The sequence below is a fragment of the Macaca fascicularis genome, chromosome 15, assembly GCF_037993035.2.
Source record: "Macaca fascicularis isolate 582-1 chromosome 15, T2T-MFA8v1.1".
Classification (NCBI taxonomy): domain Eukaryota; kingdom Metazoa; phylum Chordata; class Mammalia; order Primates; family Cercopithecidae; genus Macaca; species Macaca fascicularis.
This window is the reverse complement of record NC_088389.1, coordinates 43,623,588-43,639,230: the sequence shown is the minus strand read 5'-3', so window position 1 is coordinate 43,639,230 and position 15,643 is coordinate 43,623,588. Positions and strand designations below refer to the sequence as shown.

The 15,643-nt window shown below is 47.4% G+C and overlaps 1 protein-coding gene across 23 annotated transcripts in view; it reads right to left on the bottom strand.

Annotated features, from left to right (window-relative positions):
* Positions 1–15,643, bottom strand: part of WHRN (whirlin) — a 102,117-nt gene that overhangs the window by 73,078 nt on the left and 13,396 nt on the right. For 19 of the 23 annotated variants that reach the window (XM_045373718.2, XM_065530158.1, XM_065530161.1 and 16 more), the window contains one exon: positions 1,923–2,141. The exons of the other annotated variants lie outside the window; for them this stretch is intronic. In XM_045373718.2, the coding sequence (XP_045229653.2) occupies positions 1,923–2,141 (219 nt within the window). The remainder of the gene's footprint in view (positions 1–1,922; positions 2,142–15,643) is intronic. 23 annotated transcript variants of the gene reach the window in all.

Sequence of the window (15,643 nt, the reverse complement as noted above, 5' to 3'; positions counted from 1 at the left end):
ACGCTAGATGCTTCCCAAGAGCAGGGCCCCAGCACCCTTGGCCACTGCTTTATTCTCGCCTCCCATAACATCGTCAGGCACCCAGGTGCTCAGCAAACACTGGGAGACTTGCTGGCTGGGTCATGGTTGCCACAGTGCTGAGCCTCAGGTTCCTCATCTGTAAAACGGGGATGGCGACACCTGCCCCCAGTGTGGCTGCGAGGAGGGCTCAGGAAGACACCGTGAGCACAGGGCTGGGCACGCAAGGGCTCTCCATCAATGATAAGCTCCACTCGCCCCATGCCCTGCACAGAAAAGGGACTGAGAAAAAGAAAAAGCGAGTTCTGTGCCCAACACTAGACAGCTGCCCTTGACCATGACTCAATACCACTGGCAGCATTCTCTCAAGATTGTCAGAGAACAAGTTCCCTGGTGGGGAGGGGGTACAAGCCCACCCAGCCCCGGCAACCTCGATGCGGCCCGGGCTGCTGCGGCGCATACCAACAAGCTACCTGCTGCCGCTCACCTCCAATAGAAGCTGCTGTGATCTCTGCCGCGTCCTGCATATTGACGTTTGAGCAAAGAACACAAAACACATTAAATAAATGTTACGGTCTTATCGACAGGAAAAGGAGAGCTGAGAAAGAGTCTCCAGAGGGAAGGCGCTTGGCCCAGAGCCCCAAGCCATGTAGCCTCCTGGCAGTCAGTGTCAAGCTCCTACACACCAGGGAGCTGCCTGCAGGAGCTTCGTTCTTGGTTCCAGGAGTAACCAAGGGGTGCAATGCAAACAACAGCCAAAGAGAAGGGTAGGACATCAGGGACCATTTCAGCCTTCCTGTGTTTCAAGAAACAGTCCATGTCTGGGGGAAGGAGGGCTCCACACGGGATGTCTATTGGTATCCCTGCCCCCTTCTGCAAGTTAGAACACCCCGCAGTGCTTTGGGCAACCACCCCTCTCCCACTGGCTACAGTCTCAGTGGTCTTGTCAATCAAAGTCCCCAGACATCCCTGCCAGCCCGTGAGGTACTCCCTCATTAAGAATCTTCAGGGGAAGGACACTGAGAACGGAATGTTGGACATCCCCCTCCTGCAGGCTGCACCCTGAGATTCTCGGCTTCAACTCTGGGACTGCCCCTATCCTTCCAGTACACCCCTGCTCTGTAAAATGGCCAGAGCTGGTTTCTGTGACTTACGCCCAAGATCCACACTGCACAAGATTCCCTGTGGAGCAGCACTCCTGGCCACAGTCCTGGCAGCTATGTGTGGCCATGCACCTGGGTCTAGGCCAGTGGGAAGTTTGGTCATCTTGAAATTAAAGAGACGCCTCTCTTCCCCTTTCCTGGGAACTAGAAAGGGGACTTAATGTGGCCCAGCTTCAACCACGGGAAGGGGCAACACCCTGGGGGATGGAAGATGGAGGGAGTCTGGGTCCCAGGATAAGTCCTGGAGCAGAACTGTCCCCCAGATGAGACTGTTCCTCTATTCTGTTACATGACAGAGAAAAAAACTCTCATTTAAATAACAGTATTCAGCCGGGCATGGTGGTGCACACCTGTAATCCCAGCTACTCGGGAGGATGAGGCATAAGAATTGCTTGAACCCTGGAGGCAGAGGTTGCATCGAGCCAAGATTGTGCGACTGCATTCCAGCCTGGGCGACAGAGTGAGACTCTGTCTCCAAGTAAATAAATAAACCAATCAATCAATAAATCCCAGTATTTGAGCGCTTTTATTGTGGCAGCTTAGCCTGTATCATAACATACACTACACAGGCCAAAAAGAAAACCGAAGAAAAACTACCACCCTTCGGTATGGACTCTGAGGGAAGACAGAGCCTGGACGGAACCAGCCTCTTCTTGCAGCCTCCAAGCAGCTTTGCTGTTCTGGGTTTGGAGGGAGAATACGGCGTCTGAGAGGCTGGCCTCCTTTCCCCACCCCACTCACCTTTTTCTCATCCCCTCCTTGCAGGAGGTGCAGGGTGCTCCTCCGGTCACCCTCCTGCTGCCTCAGGGCACCGCCGTGGGGCTGGGGCAGGCCCGAGGGCGGGGAGATGCTGCGGCCCTGCGGGTCCACCCAGGTGTAGATGTGGTTGGTGACGTAGCCCCCAGGGATGCGCCCTGCTGAGTACACAGACAGCACCAGTTTCTTGGAGCCCTTCAGAGCCTAGGGAGAGAGGGACACACAGGTTAGAGGAAGGGAGTTGCCGGGGGTGTGGAGGAACACCCTCCCCTGGTCCAGACCTTGGTTTTTCTCAGGAGCCCCATGTGGAAGGAGAGGCCAGCCCCGAAGTCCCTTTCCTTCTCTAGCCCTCGATTTTGTCCTATGAAAACAAGAACATCTGTCCCACCTCTATCCTGAAGTGGTCCAAATACAAGAAATATGATATATTAGGAGACCTCTGCAGAGGAGTTGGCATCGCAGGCCTGAGACTGCTATCCTCATGAGGGCTTGTTTGCAAGGCTGGCCTTTGGCTGGCATCTGGGAACTTGGATTTGGGGAGTGTCCCACCATTCCCTAAATGAGAAATGTGGCTCATGTGCTTAGACGGTGTGTAAACAGTATGGTTTATGCTTAACCTGCTTTCCTCCTGGGAGTCTGGAAGTTGGGGACAAGCAGACAGGGTCTATGTCACCAGCCCCCAATAAAAACTGTGAGTGCTCTCTAACGAGCTCCCCTGATAGGCAACATTCCACAGCCTTGTCACCATTCGATGCTGGAGGAATTAGTGTGTTCTGTGGAACTCACAGGGAGGGGACCCGTGGAAGCCTGTGCCTGGTCTCCTCTGGACTCTGCCCAACACACCTTTTCCCCGTGCTCATTTTGCTCTGTATCCTTTGGATGTAGTAAACCCTAGCCACAGGTACAACCATAAGCTGAATCCTGTTAGCCTTTCTAGAGAATCACTGAACCCGGGTGTCATCTTGGGGACCCTGATAAAATACCAAGCGAGAGGGTCGACAAATAAAAGCAATGGTAATAGCAATGCTTAACATTTATAAAGGGCTTGTATGTGTCGGCCACTCTGCACTGCACCTGATATGCACTATCTCAGGAAATCCTAATGAAATCCAATGGGGGAGGGGGATCGCAGAGGGGAAGGGGGATCTCATTTGTCAGATGAAGAAATGGAGGGAAACTGCCTGCCCACACAGTGAGTAAGAAGTTCCTTTCTCAGCTGGGCATGGTGGCTCACGCCTGTAATCCCAGCACTTCGGGAGGCCGAGGCAGGCAGATCACCTGAGACCAGGAGTTCAAAACCACCCTGGCCAACATGGCAAAATCCTGTCTCTACTAAAAATACAAAAGTTAACTGGGCGTGGTGGCGGGCACCTATAATCCCAGCTACTCGGCAGGCTGAGGCAAGAGAACCGCTTGAACCCGGGTGGTGGAGGTTGCAGTGAGCCGAGATCGCGCCACTGCACTCCAGCCTGGGTGACAGAGCGAGACTCCATGTAAAAAAAAAAAAAAAAAATTGATAAAAAAAAAAAGAAGTTCCTTTTTTATAGCAACTAATTCTGAGTGTGGAACACCACCTTTATTGTACATTTCCCAGTCTCCAGATGGAACCACCGTGAGGAGAGGTAAGCCCAAACTCTACAGCCTGGGGTGGAATCTGAGGTCTGCCATATTGCTTTACCACAAGGCGCCTGCAGCTGAGATGAAGACATTGACCCAAGGAAGACACTCACTAAGCACTAGGATTAATAATAAACACAGCCTGTGTTAGGGATTGGATGTGTTTCCCTCCAGATCCATATGCCGAAGCCCTATCCTCAATGTGATGGTACTTTGGAGATGAGGCCTTTGGGGGTAACTGGACTTAGATGACGCCATGATGGTGGGAACCTCACGATGCGATCAGTAGCTTTGTGGGAAGAGAGAGAGAGTTCTGGTCTGTCTTCCATGTGGGGACTCAATGAGAAGATGGAAGTTTTCAACTCTGAAAGTGGGCCCTCACCAGAACCTGAGAACAATGACGCCCTGATCACAGACTTCTGGACTCCAGAACTGTGAGAAATTAAATGTCTATTGCTAAAGCCACCCAGTCTATGGTATTTTGTTATGGCAGCACCATCTGGCTGTTTGAATAAATGACAGAATTTTGAATAAATGACACACACTGAAATTTTATGCTGCCATTGAAATCCTATTTACAAAGGTTGTAATGCCATGGAAATGTGATATATTTTAATGTTAAGTGGGGTTAAAAGGCTATAAATCATGTCTTACAGTATGAAGTCAGTTATGTTAAGAGAAAAATCATACGGGAAAAACAAAATGAAACAAAACTGAGAAGTAATGTGCCAAGATGCTAGCAGTGCTTCTCTCTGGGTGGGAGGATTATGGGTGATTATTATTTTGCTCTTCCTGTTTCTCAATATTTTCCAAATGTTCCACAATGAGGTCACATTGCTTTCAATATTGGAGAAAAAAAAAATAACATGCCTAAGAAGAGGGGTGGACGCTTAGCTCTCTGTGTCCCCCAAGCTTTGCCCCAATTTGCACATACAGCTCTACCGACTCCCCAGCACTCTCAACAGACAAACCAGACCCTGGGCTGAGCTTTCAGAGACAGGAGGGAGCCCTGGCTAGGCAAGGCCTGCAGGAAGAGGCAACTCTCTGACATTTGAGCCTCTCTCAGCATAGGAAGGGTGAGCCAAGAGGCACCCAGGCCCTCAATTCTACAGCTAAATGCCAGTCCCCAGTGGAGGGATAACGAGGATGGCATCTCTCCAAAATTCTGCTTTTAAAAAAGATTTTTGTGAAGATGAGCAGGGTAAGATTTACAGTATTCTTTTAGCATTCCCCAGGGCTCCCCTGGCGGAACAGTCGGGAAAATGAAATCCCTGCTAAGGTGAAGAGGCGGGATGGAGAAAGCCTGAGACCAAGTGGGCTTCTCCCAGAGCACAGTGGAAAGTGGTTCAGGGCAAAGGAGGCGTCAGCAGAAGCCTCTGAGGCCACCACATCTTCCATGGCCCCTGTCTTCCTAACCCCTCTTTCCTCTTCCTCTCGTCTCTGCCCCCTGCTCCCTCTTCCATGAGGGCACAGCTCCCTGCTCCAGTGCTGTTCCACCTGGCCTGCCTCCTTCTCTGCTCCTTCCTAGACAGACTGCAACACTACACCACAGCATTCATTCAACAAGGGCTGACCAAATGCCTACGGTGTGCCAAGCCTAGAGGAAACAAAGTGGGTCTATCCTCATAACAGGCTGCAGCCTGGTGAGAAACAAGGCATTACCCAGCATACATCAGGTACTCATGACACCTACGCCTGGTGAGGAACAAGGCACTGTCTGGCACACAGTAGGTCCTCATGACACTTGAGCCTCGTGAGAGACAAGGCATTGCCTGGTACACCATAGGTTTTCATGACACACGCCTCGTGAGAGACAAGGTATCGCCTGGCACACAGTAGGTCCTTTTGACACTTGGGCCTGGTGACAAAGCCATAGCATTGTCCTGCACACAGTAGGTCCTCATGAAACTTGTACGTAGTGAAGAGCAGAGCATAGCCAGGTCCATAGAAGGTCTTCACGACACATGCCTGGTGAGAGACAAGGCATCATCTGGTGCACAGTAGGTCCTCAATGATGCTTGCAGCCTGGTGAGAGATTAAGTATCATCCGGCACATAGTAGGTCCTGAAAAAAGACTGCCCGATTAAGAAGGTAAATATTGCCCCCAAAAGAAACCATTAACACCCACAGGCATCCTCCTGCACCCATATCTAGTCTGGAAGGTTATGCTCGGGTCAGGAGGAGTGCAAGTGGAAAAATCACACGTGGACTGTGGAAACAGAGAAAATGGGATTCCAGTCGCACTTCCATGGCTTGCCAGTGGAGAGTCCTTGGGCCAGCTGCTTCCCCTTGCAAAGCAGCACATGTGAACTGCAGAGAAGGACAATGCTCACCTCCCAGGGCAGCACGGGTTAAATGAGGCAATGTGCATAAAGTTCAGAGCCTTCTTGGCCACACAGTAGGAGCTCAGCAAATGACAGAGCCCACTCCCCTCTCCCCTAGCATGTCTGCATGGAGATCAAAAACCATGCAGTAGCAAAACATTGACCAAGGAATTTAAAAAAAAAAAAAAAAGTGAAGGAAAGAATAAAGAACAATGCGCAGAGCATCATTTGTATTCTTTATCGCCGGCAACAGTAGAATCCTCTTGGTCAGTTCTATAAATAGGCCAGCAGCAACCTTGAGAACAGAGAGGAGGTTAATGCCCTTGATGAGAACACCATAGAGAGCCAGCATCGGAGAGGGCCTAGGCCAAGTCACTGAGTCTCCCACAGGCTGCCCACCCCTGGTATTTTACAGAAGGGGACCCTGAAGCCCCAAGATGGGAAGGGACACATAAGGTTCAGGAGTACAAGAGGCACAGCCCAGGACGCGGGAGGCCAGTCCTGGGCCTCCTTCCCCTCTGCGCCTCAGTTTCCCTATCACAGGACTATGAGATTAGAAACTCAGCCAGACACTCAAGCGTAGACCATTCATCTACCTCTGATAATGACTATTCTTTGGGGATAAATATGGGCTTTTTGTGGGTCTTGGAGAGCAAGAATATCATCATCCTCTACTGCTTTTTTATATTTCTGGCAAAACTGATGATAAACAAGATTCCTGAGAGAAGCTTTCAACATCTACGCAGGCTCTTGGGATATGGCCTTGGTGCAGTGGCCATCAGAATCCTGCAGGAACAGCTCCATCCATTGCTATTTAATGACACTAAAATGTGTGTGGGTCATGCAGGAAAGGGGAAGGGGACGATCTCTGCTCCTACTGCCTTCTTGTCTCCATTTCTACAAACCATTGCTTGCTTATTTTAAAGGGCATCATTAAACAGGAGAGTTATTTCCTAACAAAGCTGGTAATGCTTTCTCCCCTGTAGCCACTCTACCAGCCTTTCAAACTCACCCACCATTGCTACCTTGATCCCTGAGGCTCAGGCCACCTGGGGGATTGCGAGGTCCTCACCCACAGTTAGGTGCACCAGACCATTCATTTTACTTCTCTCACCAAAGCAGCCTACAGAGCACACAGCCTTAGGCAGCAGAGCTTGAGCCTGTAAGACAGACCCAGCAGGTCCCTGTTGTGCCACCAGCTTGGTGGGTGTCCTAGGGTTACTTCTCCCCTTGCTAGGCCTTGGTTTTGCCCTCTGGCAATGAGCAGGTTGGACCTGTTTGCTAAGATCCTGTCCCAAGTTAAACTTCTATGTCTTTCTGATTCAGGGCTATATTTAGAAGGAAAGACTGTATTTGCTCTCATAGTGGTCACAGGTCATTAAAGTAGAGAGATCAGGGGCTCTGGGACACCCAGGGATAGACTCCAGGCAGGCTGAGGATTGCGCCTACCAGGCACCTGACTTCTGGACCTGGAAAACTGTCCTCAGTTTCTCCCATTCCAGCAGTGAGCACTTGAACTGTGCTGGTTGGTGTTACTACCACGTCACTGAACCAGATCCAGAGCCTGGGGGCTCTGAGGTTCCACAGGGTTTAAGGAAACATCAGAAGGACAATTGGAGCATCTCAATTATGGCAGGATGGACACTCCAACTCAGCACTATCAGCAGCAGCAGGAGACTTTGAAAGGACTTGAAGGCCAGAGGGCTGCCCCTCCAACGAAGCCATGGCTGTGTCCTTGCTCTTTGTAGGAAGCTGCCTGCAGGTGGTAAGTCACATCCAACACATCCATCTGCACGTTGTTGACTCTCCATCAACCACACCCCTCTCTAGCCAAGACAGCTCCGCAGGATCCACCAGTCTTCCTGAATCAATGGCCTATTAGCTGTGCCACCTCACACAAGTTACCAAACCTCTCTGTTCTCCTGTTTTCTCTCCTGCAAAATGAAGATCACCATTCTCCTTTCTCTTTACTTAGAGGAGCCCTATTAGCACAATGCCTATCACTGAGGAATTCAATGAGCTACGGCTGAAAAGGAAAATTGCGAGATCCGAGGAGAGCCCACCGCATGCAGGGATGGTCATTAGAGTGCTGTGTTCCCATGCTCGTTATCACGTGTTTACTGGTGAAACTTGACCCTGGGGCGTTCCACCAACTCAGATCATAGAGAAATCTCGATCTGACCCAGCAGTTGGCACGACTAAGATACTATCCATCACTAGATGACTATTCCGGCAGCACGCTATGATTATGGAAATGTAAATTACATGTGTATGTCTTCAAACTTAATAACTTGCTACTTGGATTAATGCTCTCAGGAGGCAAATTTGCCTCACTCAGCTCTTTGGAGCCAACTCTGAAACCCCAAATTCATAGACCAGGCTGACATGATTCTCTGCTTAACAGAGGAGTGAGAAAGAGACTGAAGAGGGTCACAGTGTAGGGGGACTAATGGGATGTGTTAACACGGCAGACACGCATATGCTTCTGTGTTCAAAACCATGCACCAAAGGCAAGCATGGGGTGGACCTCAAGGTCACAAGACTATCAGATCACTGTGCTGAGGAGCATGTGCAACAGAGGTGTTCCAGAAAAGTCTCAAGCAAGGACATGTAATGATGAGTCACTCAGCTTATTTCAGGGTGCAGACCTCAAAGGGCAAGGTTTTATCTTTTCAGAAACAGAGACTTAACCACAGGAAGGAGAGCTGGTCTAAGACCCAGGTTAGTGACCCAGAAGGGAGGAAAAAATGACGCATGCCTGCTCTTCCCAGCCCCACCTTGCCTAGCTGGGGCTTTGTGTGTTCAGACACACTGGACAACGGTGTTGGCTCTGCAGATGACTTGCTGTGTGACACTGAGCAAATTACCTAAATTCTCTGTGCCTGTTTCTACACTTAAAAAGCAATTGCTGGTCGGGCGCAATAGCTCATGCCTGTAATCCCAGCACTTTGGGAGGCCAAGGTGGGCAGATCACCTGAAGTCAGGAGTTCAAGACCAGCCTGGCCAACATGGTGAAACCCCATCACTACTAAAAATACAAAAACTTAGCCAGGCATGGTGGCGGGTGCCTGTAATCCCAGCTACTCAGGAGGCTGAGACAGAAGAACTGCTTGACCCCAGGAGGTAGACGTTGCCGTGAACCAAGATTGCACCACTACACTCCAGCCTGAGCTAGAGCAAGACTCCGTCTCTAAATAAATAAATACTAATTGTTGTCTGGGCACAGCAGCTCAGGCCTGCAATCCCAGCACTCTGTGGGACAGAGGCAGGAGTAACTCCTGTGGGACAGGAGTTCAAGAGTACTTGAGGCCAGGAGTTCAAGAGCAGCCTGGACAACATGGTGAGACCCCACCTCTACAAAAAAATTTAAAATTATCCAGGTATAATGGTGTGCATCTGTAGTCCTAGCTACTCAGGAGGCTGAGGTGGGAGGTTTGCTTGAGCCCAAGAGATCGAGACTACAGTGAGCTATGATTGGGCCACTGCACTCCAGCCTGGGCAATATGGTGAGATTCTATTTCAAAATAATAATAAAATTAAAAGCAACTGTTGTAAAGATTTAAGACACTGTAAACTGCGAATACAGTACCTAGCACACGGTAGGTACTAAACGCATGCCAATTCCCTTCCTGAGTCTGCCAGCTCCTTCTCCCAAACACAGGCCCCAGGAATTCTCTAAACCTCGAATCGATATGGACACAAACACGTGTCCCCCAACTTTCCTCTTTTTAAGAAACATCCTTCTTCAATCCACATTTCCTCACATCTGCTCTGCCTTCAACATTCAGTTCCTTTCCCACGACCTCCAGAAAGGCTTCCCAGATTGTGGCTGACTCTTTCCTCCAAGAGCATCCAGCACGCTTCTGTGATTGTGCTGCCATCTATACCACAGGCTCTGAGTCACATTTGTGGTCTTGTCTTTAAGACTACAAGACAAGTTCCTTGAGGCACATTACATGGTCTGTTTCCTTTAGAACCTCTCCCTGCTCCTTCTCATTCGTTTAGCCAACCGTCCATTCATTCGTTCATTGAACAAGATATTTAATATTCTATATGCCAGATAGCCCCCAGAAATCTGTTCAAATTAGGACACAGAAAGACCAGTTCTCTTTCAGATCAGTAGTCAGGCAGACCACACTTAATGTGAGCATAGACACCTTAGATACACATGAAAGTTGGAGAGACAAGTGAAGAAAGAGTGGTTAAGAGCCACAGCCCTGGAGTTAGGCTGTAGGAATTCCATCCTAGCTCTGCCACCTGCCAACAGTAACCTTGGGCAAGTTACTTAACAGATCTGTGCCCCAGCTTCCCAGGCAAAAAAAAAGAGAGATAACAGAGGTACTATCTCACAGGTAGTTCTGATGATTAAATTAGTTAATATATACCTATATAAAGTGTTTAGCACCTGGAACATAGGTAAGAGATACCAAAAAAAAAAAAAAAAAAAAAAAAAAAGGTATTATTCCTGTAAAGAACTCAGTACCTAGAACCCAGAGTGGAAGTCTCAACCCACCACCCTGGTAACGACTGGTATGTGTTGATGTCTGTCCTTCCTGACTTGCTCTTGTACTTTATAAACACATATATATACGTATACGAGCTTATCATCAGATTACATAAATCAACTCACAACTGAACATTTTCTGCTCCATATTTTTTTCCGCTAAAAATGTATTTTGAAGATCTTTTCTTACCAGTTCAATGGCATAAAGCTCACCTTTTCCCACACTCCATCCCATTCCCCGGAAGGGACTCATCACTACCGAATTCTCATTCTCCTATCAATGGACATTTAGGCTTTTTCTCATTTTTTGCTAGCAACATCACCTGCGATGAACATCCTTGTATGTGCCATCTTGGAGTATACATGCATCTAATTCCCTAAACTAGAGAAAGATGGAATTCCTGAAGCCATAGGCAGTGCGTCTTTATTCATGGACAATCAATCACATTTCTTTGCCAGGGTGTCCCCTGGGGCATGCCTTATCCCTGTTGTAGTTCCTGTATCTACCTGCAGGGGGAAGCACTACACCATCTGGGCCTACAGAGGACCTGAATTCCCCTGACAATGTGGATGGGGCTAGGTGGAGGCTTTGCAATGTCCTTCTCCCAAGGCAGTGCTCACTCTGGTGCAGAGATCCACCCTCCATCATAGTTTCTTCCACAGGTTCCAAAAAGCTCCCAGTTTAGGCGAATCTTGGCTCTATCTTCCAATCATCTGGGGGCTAAACCTTGGGCCCTAAAACACTGCAAAGCACCAAAATGAAAAGGGTAACCTGGTGGTGTCTTAGGGTGCGGACTCCCTCAGAGGGTTTTCCCTGAAGGTACAGTTACTAGAAAGCCATTCTCAAACAGTGTTCAACCCCTTCCTAGCTATGAGACTTCAGACAAGTCACTTAACCTCTCTGGCCTCAGCGTTCCCACCTATTAAAAGGGGCCATAACACCTATGCTCACGGAGTTGTCATGTAAACTGAATGAGGACCAATCAGAAAATGTGCACAAAGCATCTTGCACTGGGCAGGGCGCACAGGAGGTGTTCGGCAAATAGTGGGTAGCATTAGTAACAGCAAAATTACAGCGATGATGTGATGTTTTATTCTTCCCACTGCACAGATGAGGAAAGCGATTCTAGGTGGTGAAGTGTCTATGCACCGTCACAGAGGACAAAAGGCAGGGCTTGGATCTGGATCCTGAACTTTCCATATTCATGCCCCTCTCCCTGCTTCTCTCCACTGCCCTCTCACCAGCAGTTTAAGGGGGTTCACACCCCCTTAAACACCAGGCCAATCCTACACCTTGGCCCAAGACAGACAGGGGAGGGTTTTTAAAAAGGACGTGGGCCTCACAGGATGTAAACAAGAGAAAGTCCTTTAGGGTCTTGAACCCGGAGCAGGTGCTGGGTCCAGCCACATGGACTGAAAAGTCCCTTCCCATTTAGCCCTGCTTTGAGGGAGGACAGAAATTGGTGATGCGGACTCTGCCCCAGTAGCATATTTTAATGTCATGAGAAAGTAAAACCCTAATTAGCACTCTGTCTTCCAAGCTCCTTCCATCTGCACCATTTTTATCTGTGTTAATTACCTCTTACAGGGACCACTAACTGCAACAGCTTCCCAGCCTCCTCTCTCAGCCCAGTCACTGCAGAACAACCAGAGGATCCTTACAAAACGTAAGTGGACTCTGGCCCTTTCCTGCCCCAAACTCTCCCCATTGCTTCTGCTATAAAACTCTCCACAGTGCATCTTGGGCCTGTGTGCCTGGCCCTGGTGCCTGGCCAGCCTCATCTCCTGCCCTGCCACCTGAGCTTTCTTACAGGATCAAGTACTCCAAGCTTTTTTCCACTTCAGGCCTTTGCACGTGATGCTCTGTCCCTGAAAGTACATATCTCCACATACTTACTTATGCAAATGATTATTTTATTATCTACACCCTTCTCAGTTGACCAGGAAGGCAAGAAATTGTTCTGGCTTGATCAGAGATGTTTCAATAAGTAAAAAACATAGGACATGGTAAGAGATTCCACATAAAGAGACAGTGAAGAAATGAAAGATGCTTTCTTCTTGCAATTGAACACCAATAAAGAAATTTACCTCTCCTGAAGTTACCAATGATTTCTCTAGTAGAGTGGAAATAATCCATTAATTTCTCCTTTTGCCTTGGTTGCCAGAGGGCTCAGAATTCAATTTCAATGTACTGTTCCTATCAAAGGCACCACACACACACACAACACACACACACACACACACACGCACGCACTTTCCAAGATCACTTCTGATTCCTCTACCTTTTTAATGAAGTGTTTTTCAGGTTAACTCACTCAATTACTTTTGACTTAAGTAAGAATCTTAATTATAAATGCGTTAGCAAATAAGCAAATGAGATACGTAAAGTTTAAAGAGGGTGTTAAACTACACCATTCACATGGTAGATGCTCAATAAAACCACTTCCAAGTGAATAAACACTAAAATCTAAGCACATTTCTAGAATTAGATACCTTTTCTATGCAGCTGGAGATGGAGATCCTTTTTACAGATGCCTGGGCAATATTCTGCTTTCTCCTCTCACCTGTCTCCCTCCACTCTATAGAAAGGCTCTGAAGCTACTGAGTTTGGTCTAAGAACACATGTCATTTGTAAACATTCTCCTAAATGAAAGTCCAAAAATTGTTATTCTTATATTATTTTGGAATGATGACATAACTGGGCAGTGGTTTGGTAAGAATTCTGTTTCTCAAAGAACTGTAGCTTCACAGTAGCATCCTCAACATCTGTGTGCTCATCAGGGAGCCAAGACCTGCGATACAGCCATGCCACGACATGGCCCATCTGCTCCGGCTCTGTGCAACCACCTCGCTTCCTTGAACTGCTGCATCCCAGGGTAAATCGAGTGGACCACAGAGCATTGGTGTGAACCCATCCAAGACCCCACCCCTGAAATGCAGCTCAACATAAGGATCATTAAACAACATGACAACATATGTCAAAATAGAAATGCAAGGGAGCAGGTGATTCGACAACTGAGGAAATGTGAATACACAAGGATAAAGGCCAGGGGAAATGGCAGAGAAATGCACGATGTCCAGTTAGAAGGATGGGCACGTGGGTGTCTTCTCCCCTTTTCTGGTTTTCTTTAATGCTATTTAAATATGCCTTTAATTTGGGCCTCACGAAGTAGGTTTTTAAAAACCTACGGCTGGATAGGAGAGTATTTAAGGAAAGAAGAACAGTTAAAGAAAAAGTTTTTTTAAAAAAGATATAAAAACCAACTGTTCATTCCTTCCACCCTCTTTTCTTTAAGAGTTTGACCTTCTCCAAGGGTTCAGTGTGAGGATGCAGAAGGAAACCTTTGCTCCCATGCTGGGAACGCCGGGATCTCAGAGGCTGGAAGAAAGACCAGACATTTTAAAGTCCCTGCTCTCCACTGTCATTGCTTCTAAATGTCTGGGTGAGTTAAGGCTGTGTGAAAAGAAAAAACATAAACCTTCAAAGAGAGGGATAAAATCTTGACCTTGGGGATAATGCTACAAGAAATTTGCAAGAAAGTGACAGATAGGCTGTCCACCGCTTTGCAAAACAACTCATGAGGACAGAACAAATTCCAGAAAGATATTGATTCCTTTTTAATGCAATTCTTCAATTATCCTCAAAGCCTGGCTTTTAGTCTGTTATAATTTAAGTAAATTGCTTTATAAATGTTCTTTTAAGTTTTGTCTGTTTATTCTTTTTTTTCTTTAAGGAAAACAAGATCCTCAGAGTCATAAATATATTCAGTCAAGATGAACCCCAATGGGTTTGCAATGGAGCATTCTGTTGTCTGGGATAGATGTCTGAAGCAAAGAGATCCATCAGGAATATCTGTTTATATCCATATCATTTTCTCAGTTCATGAATAGCTACGTTAATGGGATTTAGTCTCCTCTCAGACTCTTGATATCCCTGAGCCTCATCACTTTCTGACAATTCTCAGTTGAAAAGGTGATGGGCTTCCAATTTAATTCAAGCTCAGATAAAACATCTGAATTCAAGGTGAATGAATCAACCATTTCCTAAAAACCTACTCAGCCGATGTCTGAAAAATAATGATAGATTTGATGACACTGAAATGTAAAACTCTTGTGATAAATGGGCATAGGATATCAATCAGTTATGCACGAAATATATACGGGTAAATACAAGAACACACACACAATAAACATGTAAAAGAGTTTAACTTCACTGCAATGTGGGACTGAATGAGGGGATGTAATGGAGGCAGGTCGGAGCCGCTGCCATCACCATGACCTGTGGTAACCAGTGAGAGCTCCCCGCCAGAAGAGTATGAAATAGCAGAGCGCACCTTGGTTAATGGACAGCACCGGGATGACGGGCTTTCTGCTGCCACCCGCAAGCAGAGGGACTCGGAGATCATGCAGCAGAAGCAGAAAAAGGCAAACGAGAAGCAGCAGGAACCCAAGTAGCTTTGTGCTTCGTGTCCAACCCTCTTGCCCTTCTCCTGAGTGCCTGGAGCCAGTCCCACCACGCCCATGTCTCCTCCTGCAGGGCCCACACGTCCCAGCCCTGATGGCTTCCCTTTGCCCTGAGTCTGCAGCAAGTCCCTTTCATGCTTCCTTTCCTCATGAGGTGGCCTCTCTCCTCCTGGGTCACTCCCAGGGGCGACAAGGTTACCCCTTCCCAGTGTTTTTTATTCCTGTGGCACTCACCCCAAAGTATTAAAAGTAGCTTTGTAATTTGAAAAAAACAAAAAAGAGTTTAACTTCACTATTTAAGTTATGTAAATTAAAACAAGATACCCTTTTTGTCTACCAGACTGGCAAAAATGGAAAAGAAATACAATACCCGGTGTTGGCATGGCTGGAGAAAAATGAAGAGCGTCAGGTGCTGTTAAACGCTGGTGGGATGGAATATACAAAACAAATTCCTTCCCAGGGGCAGTCTGGCAACAGTTAATCAGAAGCTTTAAAATTGCGCCTCTCCCCCGAGCCAATGCCACCTCTAGAAAGACAGCCCAAGGAATTATTAGAAATGTGCCTAAAGATGAATGTGCAAGGATGTTCAAAGCAGCAATATGGATAATATTAAAAAACAAACTGTCTAACAAGAAGAAATTAGTTAAATAAATCATGTACCTCTTGACTACGATATATTATGCAATCATTAAAAATCACACGGTAGAAACATTTATCAAGGTGGCAACACAGTCGTCATGCATCGCTTGGTGTAACGAGTAGGCTAGATAATGACACGCAGCATGGCAACTTTGAGG